The following is a 13,176-nucleotide window of genomic DNA, read 5'->3' as shown; positions in this document are numbered from 1 at the left end:
CGCAGAGAGACAGAGTCCCTCCAGGGCAGAAGTTGTGACCCATTGATAGTGGAAGGAGGCTGACACTGCTGATGGCTGCGCTGTCTCTGTGCTCTGTGCATAGAATTGCAATTTCTAGGGCTGTCTCTGTCACATACACACAGTTTAAGGCAGAGAGAGAGAAGGGTCTGCTGAGCCCTGACGTGTGACTGTCTTCGATTGTCCGGAATTCTTTATCTAGTAGAGAAGGTGTGATATCCCCAGAGATGTTCAAAATCCGCAGAGCTGACCTCCTGCTTGTTGTAACCAGTCTTTCTAGCTCTCCCTTGAATCCAAGAACCGGTTCTCAATAGAAGGTGGCTTTTCAGCTTGCCATCAGACAACGTTTTTTGACCTGGAAGTAAAACACGGACAGCCTATTCTTACTGCAGCTTGGCAAAGTGGACAAAGTTTAACCCATGACGGCAGATTCTATGTGGATTAACTGACCACCCGACAACTGACTCAGGGAAAAGTTCTGGGTATGAGGGAATGTGACAGAACCTGGGAGATACTCATAGTTACCGATTACCCATCATCTTGTCCACCACGTCAGACACGTCCTTCCCTTTCTGTCTGCATTGGGCCCAGCATGCTCAGCTGTTGAAGCAGCTCACCATTTATTTCAGGTTGTTGCCCTTTCTCTGCCCTGTAATATTCTTTCCTAGGCGCTGTGCAGATAAGCTCAGGAATGTGTAACCCTCTTGTACAGACTTGCAGAAATTGTGATTTTGTCATTAAAATACCTGCTATAAACTAAAGAAATTCTATGCCTTGGGCTCACTCGAGATACAGTAAGAGAAACCTCACTCCCCATGTCCATCCTCGCCACCGTTAGCCAGTGCATGGAGCCAGCCTGTGTTCTCCAGCAAATAGCCCTTGCAGCAGCATTGCATAGCTTTAGAGACAGCCCCAATGAAGCTGGAAGGGGGTGGAAGAAAGATACACATATGAGGCTTCTTAACTGGACTGTATGGACCATTCAGCACATAAGGCTGGGAGGTGGTTGCAGATTCCTTCGCAAGTACCAGACATTTTGCAGTATGAGGCGCCCCATCAACCAGGTCCTTCTTCTTAGGTGCAATTCTGTATCTAAGGAAATTCATTAGAGGGTTTCTGTCCCACCCCAGTGGAAGTATCCACATCACAAAACCCATCACTGCCATCATGCCTCTCAGCCTCCTATGGCCCAAACACAGAACACGTTAGGGCGCAGATCCAGAAAGAGAAACAGAACTGTATTCATGCAGGAGGATGGGAATGCTGGGAGATTCCTTCCCTTGGGTAAATGGCTCTGCCTAGACCTGGCCTTCCCAGTGAAAGGGAGGGGATGCCAGGTTTGTGTGGCGTCTGGGACCGAAAAGAGGGACATCCCTGGAAATGAGCAGATTCACCTTTCCCACAGGTGCATGAGAGAGGCCAAAGGCTAGACTGGCCGTAGGGAACACGCTCCCCTCTTACACGGAGGTGCTCCTCCTGAGCAGAGTTGAGGCATCTTGGCTTGGGAAGGGCAGAGTGGGAAATTCTCAGAGCTGCTGATTTTGCGGAGAGAGGGTCGCAGTCCCTGTGAGCTGTTAGCCAGACCCAGATTTTTTGGCTGGGTCACTTAGGCAGGAATTCTGGCACCTAACCGTTCAGGGTGAGTACTTGAATCCAGCCCACCTCCCTCACTGCATCTGCTTCCTGGCAGTCATGTGATTTAGTGAAGGCTGGCCCTACTGCTTCCTCTTTTTTATATTTTCTCCTGGCAAAAACAGGGAAGCTGCTTTAAAAAAGAAGCTGCATGGCAGAGGAGCTCTGCAATACCTGGATCTGGTCAGGCTGGCTAGCTGGCCTCTGGGTCTGCCCCTTTCCTAAGGTGTGACCCCCAAGGCCTTGTCCACTAGCTATGGCCCCTGGCCACGTGAACTGTTGAGACTTGCTTGGTTTTCTGGTGCAAAATGGAGATGTCCCTTTCCCTGCAGCAGTTGGTTGGATACCCCCTGCTCTTGTGGGAGCTGACGCTATAAAGTCCTGGACTGGAAAACTCAGAGGGGATCTCCAAAAATGAGGACTCTGGGGCCCTGTCTATGGAGATGTGAGAGGGCTGCTTGAGTGGACATCTAGGCCACTTGCTTTTCTAAGCAGCTGAAGGACATCGCAGATCCAAGGATATTGTTATTCCTTGTATATTTTTTATTCTGAAGGCTTCCTTCGGGATCACGGTGTGCATGTACTTTGTATAACACAGAATAGGTCGTGGCATTAATGCGTCATTGGGGCAGCCGGCACTCACAGCTCTTCAGGATGTGATTTTTGTCCTCCTCAACTGTGCTTGGAGGGGGAAAGTGAAGTGCTGCAGATTCATCAGGGGGTGCTCTTCCTTCAGGGCTAGAGTTGATTCACTGCCCCTGCTTGGCGTGAGGAGGATGTGGCTTTTGGATGTAAAATCAGAGTCCTGCCCACTTGTGGCCATCCAAAATCCCATGATAATTTTTACAAGAGTCGAAAGGTGCTAACCCTAGTGGCCAAAGCAAATTCCAGCTTGAGTCTTTGACATTCGGCCTCCCTGGAATTCCTCTGGTGTCATTGGCTGGGATATTCTTTGTTGTCTGTCAGTCCAGCAACTGTTCTGTAAGGTGGCTGCATTTCAGGACTTGGTGAAGTGGTTGCTAGGTCTGGCGGTTAACGTAGTCTGCGATGAAAGATGATATAAATATAAATCTGAGTTGTGGCTGCTGCTGTTCTGTGAGCAGCCGATATTCCACTCAGCATCCTGCCCATTGCTTGCATTGTGCTGCTCTGTTGTTCAGGGAAGACCTGAAGCCAACTCCCGTCTGCCTAGCTCAGGAGGGCTGCTCAGCCAAGGACATGTTTAGAAAGAAGAGTGGAAAATCCTCATCTTCTGGCCAACGTTCCCTTATGTAGGGTTGGATCTAAAGGCCACTGAAGCCAGTGGATGTCTTTTCGTCAATTTGAATGGGCTTTGGATCAGCCCCCAAGAGGGTGTGCACATTCCCCATCCTTAAAGTACCTGCTCAGTTCCCTTTAGAATTAAACAGCTATCTAGAGAGGACAGGGAACTGGGACCCCACATGTCATGCAATTACAGGACTGCACAGATTGCCCCTGATTGTCCCTCCTTTGACTAGTCCATCCCTGTTCCCCAGAACCAGAGCTTCCCTTTCCTTTGTGAAGTCTCCATCCGTATGGTGGCAAAGAAACCCTTCCAAGGGAGAGAGCATGAAATGGAATCCGCCTGAGTCTGCACACAGCCTGAAACATTCTCTGAAGAGGCAAATTGCCTCTCTTCATCTCAGGGGGGTGTTTGTTCACTCTGAGCCTAACGAGAACACCTTCAATGTCAGCTCTCTTCACTCCGCTCACCGGGGGAGAGCACCAAGCAGGAGTGCTGCTCCCCTGCTGCAGGATGACGTGGTGGGCACTGGAGTGGAGGGAGAGGGCAGGGAGCAAGTAGATGCTGCCAAGGTGTCCTAGGATGAGGAATCACAAGTTCAACCCCTTTTCCCCAAATTTAAGTCCCCTCTGCTCCTGCCCTAAAGGGTGGGAGAAAGGAGAAATCTCCCCTCCCCAACAGCAAGAATCTCAACTGCTTCCTGCTTGCCAAAACACCTCACCAACTGCCACACTTCCTGGGTGCCTGAGCCTCTACCCAGCTCCCTGATAACCACTCCAGTGGGCAATCGCCCTGCAGAATCCTTGCCCTCTCTGCTGGGGCTCATGCTATACGCTGGGACTCTGGGGGGCTGCACAAACGCACCTGAGCTGAACCTAAATCACAGGGGGTGCTCGGCTGTCTGCACTAGAGCTGGCACCCTGGCTGCCAGTGGGGCTGAGGTGGCGATGGGAACGGTTGGAAATGGGCATGACGGTATCCTGGCCTGGGCAATGGGGCCGGGCCATGCGTTTGCATTAGGAGCTATTAATACAGTAGCTCCAGAGGCCCCATTGTGCAAGGCACTATACAGCTACATAGGGAGAGATTGTGAACCATCTGAGCCAACTAGCCAGAGAGAGTCAGTGGTTTGCCCAAGGGCACACAGAGTGTCGGTAGCAGAGCTGGGAATTGAGCTCTGGTCTGCTGAGTCCCAGCCCAGTGCCCTAACCACAAGCCCGTATTATTTATTCCCAGTCTTTGTTATCTACAAAGATACTCATGACCAGTTGCCAGGCTCTTCGTGCTGTGCAGCACGGCTTTGACTCTGCTCATCTCTGGATTGAAGCAGCGCCGGGCTGTTCTCGAAACCGCTCCAGTAACTCATAACATCTCCTACGGGATGTGGCATTTGAACGTGGCCAGTGCACTGCTTCTAAAGAAATGGAAAATATTCTCCCACAATGGTTTTTTAAAACAGTCTCCGGTTTCTTGCTTTCTCAAACCACAGCCTGTTCCAAAAGTTTAGTTCTAGGGAACAGTTCTTTTCCCAGGACTGAACTATTGTGCTGTGAGTATTGACAGTTGTGTAACATGGAACCTAAAAACTTGTGCAGTGTGTCCTGTCAGGCGGGCCTGAGGGGTGTCCTTTTGGCTCACCAGCAGAATGTTTAATGTAAAACATGGCCTGGCATGATTGTCATGCTCGTGAGGCCTGATCTACACTTAACAGTTAGGATGCCACAGCTACCTAGGTGAGGGGTGTGAAGAAACCAACCCTCTGACTGACACAGTTGTCCCAACTTAACCCCAAGTGTAGATGCAGCTGTGTTAACCGAAGAGTCATTCGGAGAAGTGGTGTTCCTGCACCGATGGAAAACCCTTTCCGCTGGTGCAGACTGCCTCTGCTCTGCGCGGTGATGCCAGCCTAGCTACAGGGACATAGCTTTGCCAGTGTAGTCTCGGTCGCGCAGAGAAATCTGTAAGCACGCGGTTGTTGGGTGTGTTGTGGTAGCATGTGCGGCAGTCTGCAAACCTAGCACAGAGACAGCTCCTGCCCCAAAGAGCTTTTATTGACATAGTGCAGAAGCTGCATTGAGAGCCCTAGAAACTGAAGTCCTGAATGGAAGGAGCTGTCAGGGCAGGGGTCTGTCTAGTCCAGTCTCATCTTCAGTGGTTAGCACCAGCTGCTTGGCGGAAATAGACAAGGAACACTGTGCTGGCCAAATATGCAATAGCTAGCCACAGCAGATGTTTCTCCCTCTCTTAGTGTTGGCTCGTGCCCTGAAATAGGAGGGTTCGGCTCCCTGTTTAGTTTAATTGTTTTTGTCCTGTTTATTTGAACTGCAGATGTTCTTCTCTGTACAGATGTCTGATCATGCACTGAATCCTCTTAATCTTTTGGACTCTGTTATCCAGTGGCAGTGAGTTCCAAAGGATAGCTATGCCTTGTACAAACAGTTGGGTAAGCCTCTTGCCTTTCAAATTCAGCGGTCCCCTCTTTATCCACTGAGCAGATACAGCAATGCAAGCTTCTCTGCGTGGTCCATCCCCAAAGTGCCTCAGCCTTGACAAGGAAGGGGAAACTCAAGAGGGGAGCTCTATCCCCTGGGCCCCGTGAATCCCTGTCTGCTCTTCTGAAATTGCTGTGATGTAAAACTGGACTGAGTGACCCCTATGGGTGTTCCATGGTATTGCTCTGTAATGGCCCCACACACTGAAGTTTCCATCATTGGAGCAATTAATGTACAATACTGCAGGGTTTCTCTGTAGTCTGAGAAGCCTCCAAATAGCCATCAGATGGGTAACTAAAGTTCTCCACAAGCGGTGGTCTGAATCTGAACTGTGAGCTAGAGATGCCAGGCTCTGCATCTCATTCCCAATGACCTGAGACACCCAGTTCATGTCATGCACTTGTGTTTCCTACTTAACGTGCGTCTGTTCCACACCAGTCAGTTGTTTTGAATAGAATTTGGGATGAGGGTCTTGTAGCAACTTGGTGTGCCTGTTTATACTGCGAGACGGTGGGCCTGGAGAGCCTGGACTGTCTCGCACAATGCTTTGCCAGTGCCAAGCAACAAGCCCCTCCAGACGTTGTGATCACTCAGCCACCAGCATGCAGAGACACACCCAGCTAAGGTGTGTGACTGCTCTCTTGAACTGTACATAGGGAAACACTGGCAAGCCTCTCAAGTCCTTCTCCGGAGCAGGGCAAATGTATTACTTAGCTCACCACTTCCTCAAAGGAAAGCCTTTGTAACCTGAGCAGATTCCCCACGCACTTCAGACAAACTCCCTGGCTAAGAGAAAACATTATAATAAGTGCCTTAGCTACAGAAAGATAGATTGTCAGTTATTATAAGTGGTAGGTATAAAAGGTCAGAGGTAGTTACCAAAGACAATCAAAGGTAAGCGCGCTGTCTAAATCCTAAACCTTATTCGACTAACCAGTATTTGGATCAGGCAGTTTTTCACACCCCACTGGATGTTGCAGGTAGGTTAGAGTCCTTAATACACAGGCTTCCCCTTCAAGCCTGGGACCAATCTCCTCAGTTCAAAGTCATTGTCTTCCCAGAGTTTTTGTTGCTTTCACCATAGGGGAGGGAGGAGAAAGGTGATCACTTGGTGCCACTGTCCCTTATTTTATACGCTCAGTCCATGTATCTGGAAAATACTAGTCCAGACATGTCCTGGTGGGCCTTGCTGAGTCACAGAGTTGAACCATTTAGGACTAGAAGGAACGTTCTTCTGACCTCCTCTGCCCCTGCAAAAATAACCAACCCTCCAACTTTTTGTTGTTCCTCCAGAACAAACTTCCCATGACTAATAAATACTGGTCTAGATTATGAGCTCAAACAAGAGCGCTCGCTACAATCGCTTCTCCAGTGGCGCAGCAAACATCACTACTCCTGAGAACACTAACGGGGTAAGGAGCAGAGCAGGGGTGAGAAATGGGTGGGGGAAGGGGTATTTCTGGCCTCTTAACGCCCTCCTCTTTGTTTGGACAAAATAAAGATGATGAATGAAAATTTTGGGGCCACAACTGGGGCTGTGATCTCCACAAATAAAATCTTAGCAATCTTCTCTTGTATTTTACCAACCTTGGCTGACCAGCAACCCCCAATCTGTGCCAGATCGACACGTGGTGACGTTAATTCTGCCTTCCTTTCAGACGAGAATGGAAACAACTTTTGGGCCTGCCTATTCCGCTGTGACCACCATCACGAAAGGTGAGCGTCTCACTGCCCCGGAGCACGGCAGCCCTGCCAGAAGGGCTACTTACTCCTCCGATTGAATTCTTCCTTCGCTGCACAGATGGCAGTGAACCAAAGCTAGTCACTGCATGTTCGCTGAGGGACAAGCGGCAAGTCATGTGCGGCCCCAGCCAGCTTATTGTAGGGCTCTGATCACCAGGCAGGACAGAGATAAGTGTCCGTGGAGATGCTTTCCAATCAGACTTCCCAGTGCTGCGGGGGAGCCCCTGCTATGTCCAGGACTGCACAGCAGTGTCCGTTATCTCCCCAGTTCCAGTTAAGGTCCCCTCCTCCTGACCTGCCCAAGCGTTTGCTGTTAGGGCTGATACTTTCCATCTTTGCTCTCTGCCCGAATGTGAATTATTTTGGACAAGTTGAACAAAATCCCCTCCAGTTGTTTTGAGTTCAGCAGGGAGAGGACTGCGCTTTTCCCATTTTAAAAAGAAAAAAATCCTTGCCCTATTTTCTTCATTTAAAAAAAAATATGTGCACAGGATCCAAGAAAGTGAGTCCACAAGCACCCAACCAAAAGTCCCCTTTAAGAAGGCCCCCAAACCTACCCCAGCTGGCAGAATTCCTAGTTCTTACTGCTCTGGGAAGCAGGCAGGCTCGCTCCCTTTCCCGTGGGCATCAGGTCGGGGAAGGAGCAGCTTGCTGAGGCGCATAAGGCCCTTATCTCAGAGCCGTGAGTCAGAGCAACCAAACTTACGGTCAGCAAACAAAAGTCTAGGCCAGGCTGGTGCCAAGGGGCCTGCAACCCCCAGCATCCGACATGACTTCTGGTCCCCTGAGTGCTCAGCTCCCTTTTCCTCCTTAAAAAGCCCACTGCTAGGGTGGAGCAGGGTGCTCCTTGATTGCTCTCACGCTGCCTTGGCTGTAAGCGCCAGACTGTCCCTTAAAGGGGTCGTACACTCCATCTTACAGAGCTCCAGCCAAACATGGCATGAAGATAGACCTCACAGAGTACCAATGGCTTTGCTTGCCTTGACCACATTGCTTTTGGTTTAACAAAACTAAGACTCTCCTCCAGGCGAAAATGACGTAGTAAAAGGAACACACGTTATAATGCATACTCACAAAGGGGCGGAGTTAAGGTTATACGTGCCGCTGTACCTGTCGCGTTTCTGGACTTTTGAGTAGTTACGTTTACAACCTTAGTGTAAAATAGTAACAAACTGCTCTTTATATGAACATCTCCGCTTTGGCTATAGCAGCCTTCCGTAGTGCCCAAGGAATATCCATACCTCCCCAATATAAAAAATGTACAAGGGGGGAGGCTCCCTTTAAGAATATTTTAAGCCTGTAGCTCTAGCAGAATGTCCGTTTATCTTTCTTGCTGGGCCAGCTCCCCTCAAGGAAGCCCTGGTGATAAGGTATTGATTGCGCTACCCTTCCTGGGGCCTCCAGGGGAGAGTGGGGAAATCCCTATTCCTTTTCTTTCGCTTCTCCTCGAGAGCCCTCTCTCATTAAAGGTGGAGCGAAAAACCTGAAATGTTTCTTTTGCTTTAAAGCTGACGGGACCAATACCTTTAAGCAGCACCGTAGGACTCCCTCCTCATCCAGCACGCTCACCTACTCCCCGCGAGACGAGGACGATGGCATGGTACGTATTGCACAGGAGTGACCTTTCCGATGCCGCTCGCAGGGACTTACAAGAGAAGCGCGTTGTCTGATTATCCCCTTTGAGAGCACTCTGCCAGGCAAGTCGCAAGCAGGGTATGTGCAGTTCCCGGCCAGGATGGTAGGCACAGCTAGACCTGTCTGGCTTTACTTGGTTTAACGGAGATTCAGAGGGGTGCGAAGGTATGGGCAGGTAAGTGTCACTGTCCCTGTTTGGCAGGCAGAGAGGTGACAGTGCTCGTGGACAGTCGACATCGGAGTCCAGATTAGACCACCGCGTTCCTGGCTGGTGCTCAGACCGTGAGGCTGTGTGTCTGTCAGGCTCTAGCAGTTTGTAGCTGGGGTTCGATGTCTGCATGGGACTCTTCACGCTGCAGCCTTAGCTTTGGAGGCAATGGGCCTAATTCTTAAAAGCAGATGCCAAAGTTGTGCCTCCTAAATGTCCCTGTAGACCAGCTGCAAAGTGTGGGAACATTCTGCCCCGAGAGTCACTTGTTACCCAGGGTGGAGAAGAGCTTGAAACAAAACTGTTTTTCAAGGTTTTGGGGTCACAGCTGAGGCCTGCCAGTCTGAACCAGGCCCCTTTTCAATGATGCCAGCCGCATCAGTTGGATAAGTAGCTACTTCCTCAGAATCTTTTTCCTATTTGCACCTCTAGAGGGGGGTCTCTCACCACAGAATGAAAATCTGGAACCAGAATCAGAGCTAGACATGCCATATTCATCCCGTCCACTGGAGTCAGCCACGGATGACCTAGTGTGAAGTTCTTAAAACATTCCTGAGTCTCCAGGTAGCCTCACAAAAGGAAACCTTCTTGTTTGTATCTGGCTGACTGATTCGTCACACACATCTCTGAGTAACTTCCTCCTCAAGGATCAGGTGTTATCACAGGGTCTGAGAGCAGTGTGGTTACGGGGCAGTTAAATCAAACTTAGATTGAGGGCTTTTTGAAACAAACAAACAAACAAAACACCCACTTTAGTCTGAGTAGACTTTGTCAGACTTCGATAATGCTCAGTCCTGCCACGAGTGTAGGGCACTGGGCTAGATGACCTCTCGGGGCCTGTCCAGTCCTGCGATTTTATGATTCTTCATTCCGATGCAGATAGTTATGGGAGGGATTTAGGGCTTGATCGTTCACGGTGCTGAGGATGCTGGTGCTGTTCCTCCAAAGTGCTAAGCACACGCTTAACTTGGAGCATGAGAGTAGTCCCTTAAAGTTAAGCATGTGCTTCAGTGTTGTGCTTGGCCGGGGCAGACTGCTCAGCAGTTTGCAAGATCAAGCTGTTAAACCTTCCTCTCCATTGTTGTGTCATTGCCTGAGTCACGCACGGGCCATGATGCTTTTCTGAAAACCTCCACACCCTCTTGTCATTCAGTTTTAAAAAAACACACATGAGAGAATAGTTATTAATATGAGGCCAGATCCTCATCTGGGTTAAATCTGCATAGCTCCCCTGGTTCCCTGGATCTGGTCCATTATGCCTGCTCCACTGCCCTGCTCTTGAATCCTACGTTCTGAGCATTGATTTGACACGTTCCTCTAACATCTAGTGCTTTAAAAATCCTAACAATACACAGACAGAGGAAAAAGATCCCAGCTGGGATTTTCAGAGGAGACTAAGGGAGTTAGTTGCCTAGGTCCCCTTGCACGTAGGGCTCCAAACTCCAATCAAAAACAAAATTGATCTCTCATAAGAGATAGCCATGGTCCTCACCGAAATGTGCAACCAGTCAACCCTACAGTGCTACACATCAGTCAGCAAAAATAGCAATAAACATAACGAGCACAGGAAGCCACCTAGTTGGTGAAGAACTCTGGACGAGGAGAACGGCAGAGCCACGACTGCCTGAAATCCCAGATTGACTCTCGCTAACCCTTTGGAAAAGCGTCCTTTCCCTTCCCCAGAAGGTGCCAGAGTCTCATCACCCATCACAGAGCCAGCTGGAGGCAAACCAGAGCTCTCTTGGGAATAGGATCATTTTCTTTTAATTGCCGATAACGAAACCAAAAGTAGCCAAGTGCTGTCTTCATGCGGAGCAATTACTGCTGGTTGCCCTGCTGGGTGATGACCAAAGGCTGGAAAACTGCACAGTATGTTCCTAGCCTTGTTGGGCTCTGCAGGAATGTGACTAGGGTACAAACTAGGGGCCCGATTTTCATTTATACCACGTCTGCTCTACACCACTCTAGCAGTGGGTGAGTGTGCGAAATGTACCCTCTGTTAAGGCTTCCTCACCCTCCGAGCACAGTGTGAAGTGGCCTTGGTGTAAATGCTAATGGCTAACGTAGAGTATGCGGAAACACTTTCCAATGGTAGGCCTGTTTCTGCCCTGGGAGATGGATTCTCAGCTCCCCCCCCTGTTTGGGCGCTGGAGGTTTCACTGGTGTGCCTGAGGGCGGAATAATGCCTGTGAAATGTGCCAGGTTGTTAATTCTCACCAAGGGCAGTTGTGGGAGCTCCATTGCTCGCATTATCTGAAGATGGAATGGACAGAGTTTCGGAGGATCTTGGCTGAGGAGGGAGAGACTAAACAGCACCTCTGCTAACAGACCTCGTCCCTCCCAAAGCTCTGAGAGAACCAATCTGTGCCAAATCGGCACTGCTGATGGGCAGCTGGTCACCAAGCTCCTGGGCCAGGCAGTCCCTAGGGGTCATCAGCCTGTTCATTAAAGCCTTGCTCTGTGTAGATCTGTGTCTGTGTGCTTCCAGGAGACAGACGTTCTCGTTGTATGGCATGTGAAGCTCTTCTGTCGCCCTGGGCCCTGAGTTGTTTCCGTTTTATTGCTGTAGCGGCTCGAGGCTCCACCGGAGCCTGGCCCCATGGTGCTCTGTGCTGCACATACACGTAGTGAAAGCTATTCCTGCTCTGGGGTGTTCACAATCGGAATAGCCCAGAGCAACGGTGGGAGGGGACCTGCCCAGGGTGGTGCAGCAGGGAATAAAGCCCAGGTCTCCTGAATGCTAGGCCAGTGCTCCATGCTTTTGTATCGGCAAAACCGAGGGTGATATTTACCTTGAGGGGTCACCTCCCCAAACACCCGATTTTGCTCACTGTCGTTTTCCTTTCAAAAATTCTAAGTTAACTCATCAGTTTCTTGTTATTTCCATTTACACCACTGCTGAGCCACCCAGACCCCAGCCCTGAGTCTTCCGCTAGGAAAACTTTATTTCCCTACCTAATTACCCCATGTGCCCTCCTTCCCCAAATAAATCAGTGCAGGTATATTTTAGCCACACCCATCTAAATCTCAGACATGCAGAGTAGCACTGTTGAGAGACCTGCCCCTTCCAGTGTGTGTTGTCTGACTATACACCCTGACGTGAGAATGCTTGTTGGGATTACTCGTGGGAGTGAGGGCTTGTAGGATCAGCCTTTGGTGCAAGCTCTCCTTGTCCCTTCTGAATCATTGTTGAGCCAAGCTAGGCATGGGAATGTGGGTCTGGGAGGGACCTCGAGGGGTCATCTAATCCAGCCCCCTGTGCAGGGGCAGGACCAAGTAACCTAAACCATCCCTGACAAGTGTTTATCCAGCTTGTTTTTAAAAACCTCTTGTGATGGGGATTCCACAACCTCCCTTGGAAGCCTAGACCAATGCTTAACTGCCCTCAGAATTTAAAAGGTGTGAATTCTGTCTAACCTAAATCTCTTTTGCTGCAGATTAAGGCTGTTACTACTTGCCCGGCCTCCAGTGGCCATGGAGAACAATCGATCACTCTTTATAACAGCCCTTAACAGATTTGAAGACCATTATCAGGTGGTCCTCTTTTCTCAAAACCAAACATACCCAGTTATTTTAATCTTTCCTCATAGCTCAGGTTTTCTAAACATTTTAGCATTTTTGTTGCTCTGTTCTGGACTCTCTCCAATTTGACCACATCCTTCCTAAATAGCGGTGCCCAGAACTGGACACAGGACACAGCTGGGGTCTCACCGTGCGAAGTAGACCAGGACAATTACCTCCCATGGCTTATATATGACACTCCTGTTAATACATCCCAGAATGCTATTAGCCTTTTTCACAGCTGCATCACGTAGTTGATTCATGCAATTTGTGGCCCACTATAACGCCAAGATCCTCTTCCACAGAACTACTGCCTAACCAGTTATTCCCCATTTTGTAGTTGTGCAGCTGATTTTTCCTTCCTAAATGTAGTACTTTGCACTTGTCTTTATTAAATTTTATCTTGTTAATTTCAAACCAGTTCTCTGATTTGTAACACTCATTTTGAATTCTAAACCTGTTATCCAAAGTGCTTGCAACCCCTCCCAGCTTGGTGTCATCTGCAGATTTTATGAGCATACTCTCCACTTCATTATCCAAGTCATTGCTGAAAATGTTGAATAGTGCCGGAGCCAGGACAGACACCTAGGAGAAAACACTAGATATGTCCTTGCAGTCTGACA

General features: G+C 49.4%; 1 protein-coding gene across 5 annotated transcripts in view; it reads left to right on the top strand.

The window, feature by feature from the left end:
• The window catches only part of TRAF7 (TNF receptor associated factor 7), a 48,075-nt gene that overhangs the window by 10,163 nt on the left and 24,736 nt on the right, over positions 1-13,176 (top strand). For 4 of the 5 annotated variants that reach the window (XM_050968584.1, XM_050968586.1, XM_050968585.1 and 1 more), the window contains 3 exons: positions 6,700-6,818; positions 7,065-7,122; positions 8,658-8,749. In XM_050968584.1, coding sequence (XP_050824541.1) covers positions 6,738-6,818; positions 7,065-7,122; positions 8,658-8,749 — 231 coding nt within the window. In that variant the 5' untranslated portion in view covers positions 6,700-6,737. Of the gene's footprint in view, positions 1-6,699; positions 6,819-7,006; positions 7,123-8,657; positions 8,750-13,176 lie in introns of those variants that run through there. The other variant, XM_050968588.1, reaches the window with a different exon arrangement.

Source organism: Gopherus flavomarginatus, chromosome 9, assembly GCF_025201925.1.
Source record: "Gopherus flavomarginatus isolate rGopFla2 chromosome 9, rGopFla2.mat.asm, whole genome shotgun sequence".
Classification (NCBI taxonomy): domain Eukaryota; kingdom Metazoa; phylum Chordata; order Testudines; family Testudinidae; genus Gopherus; species Gopherus flavomarginatus.
This window is presented reverse-complemented; position numbering and strand designations above follow the sequence as displayed.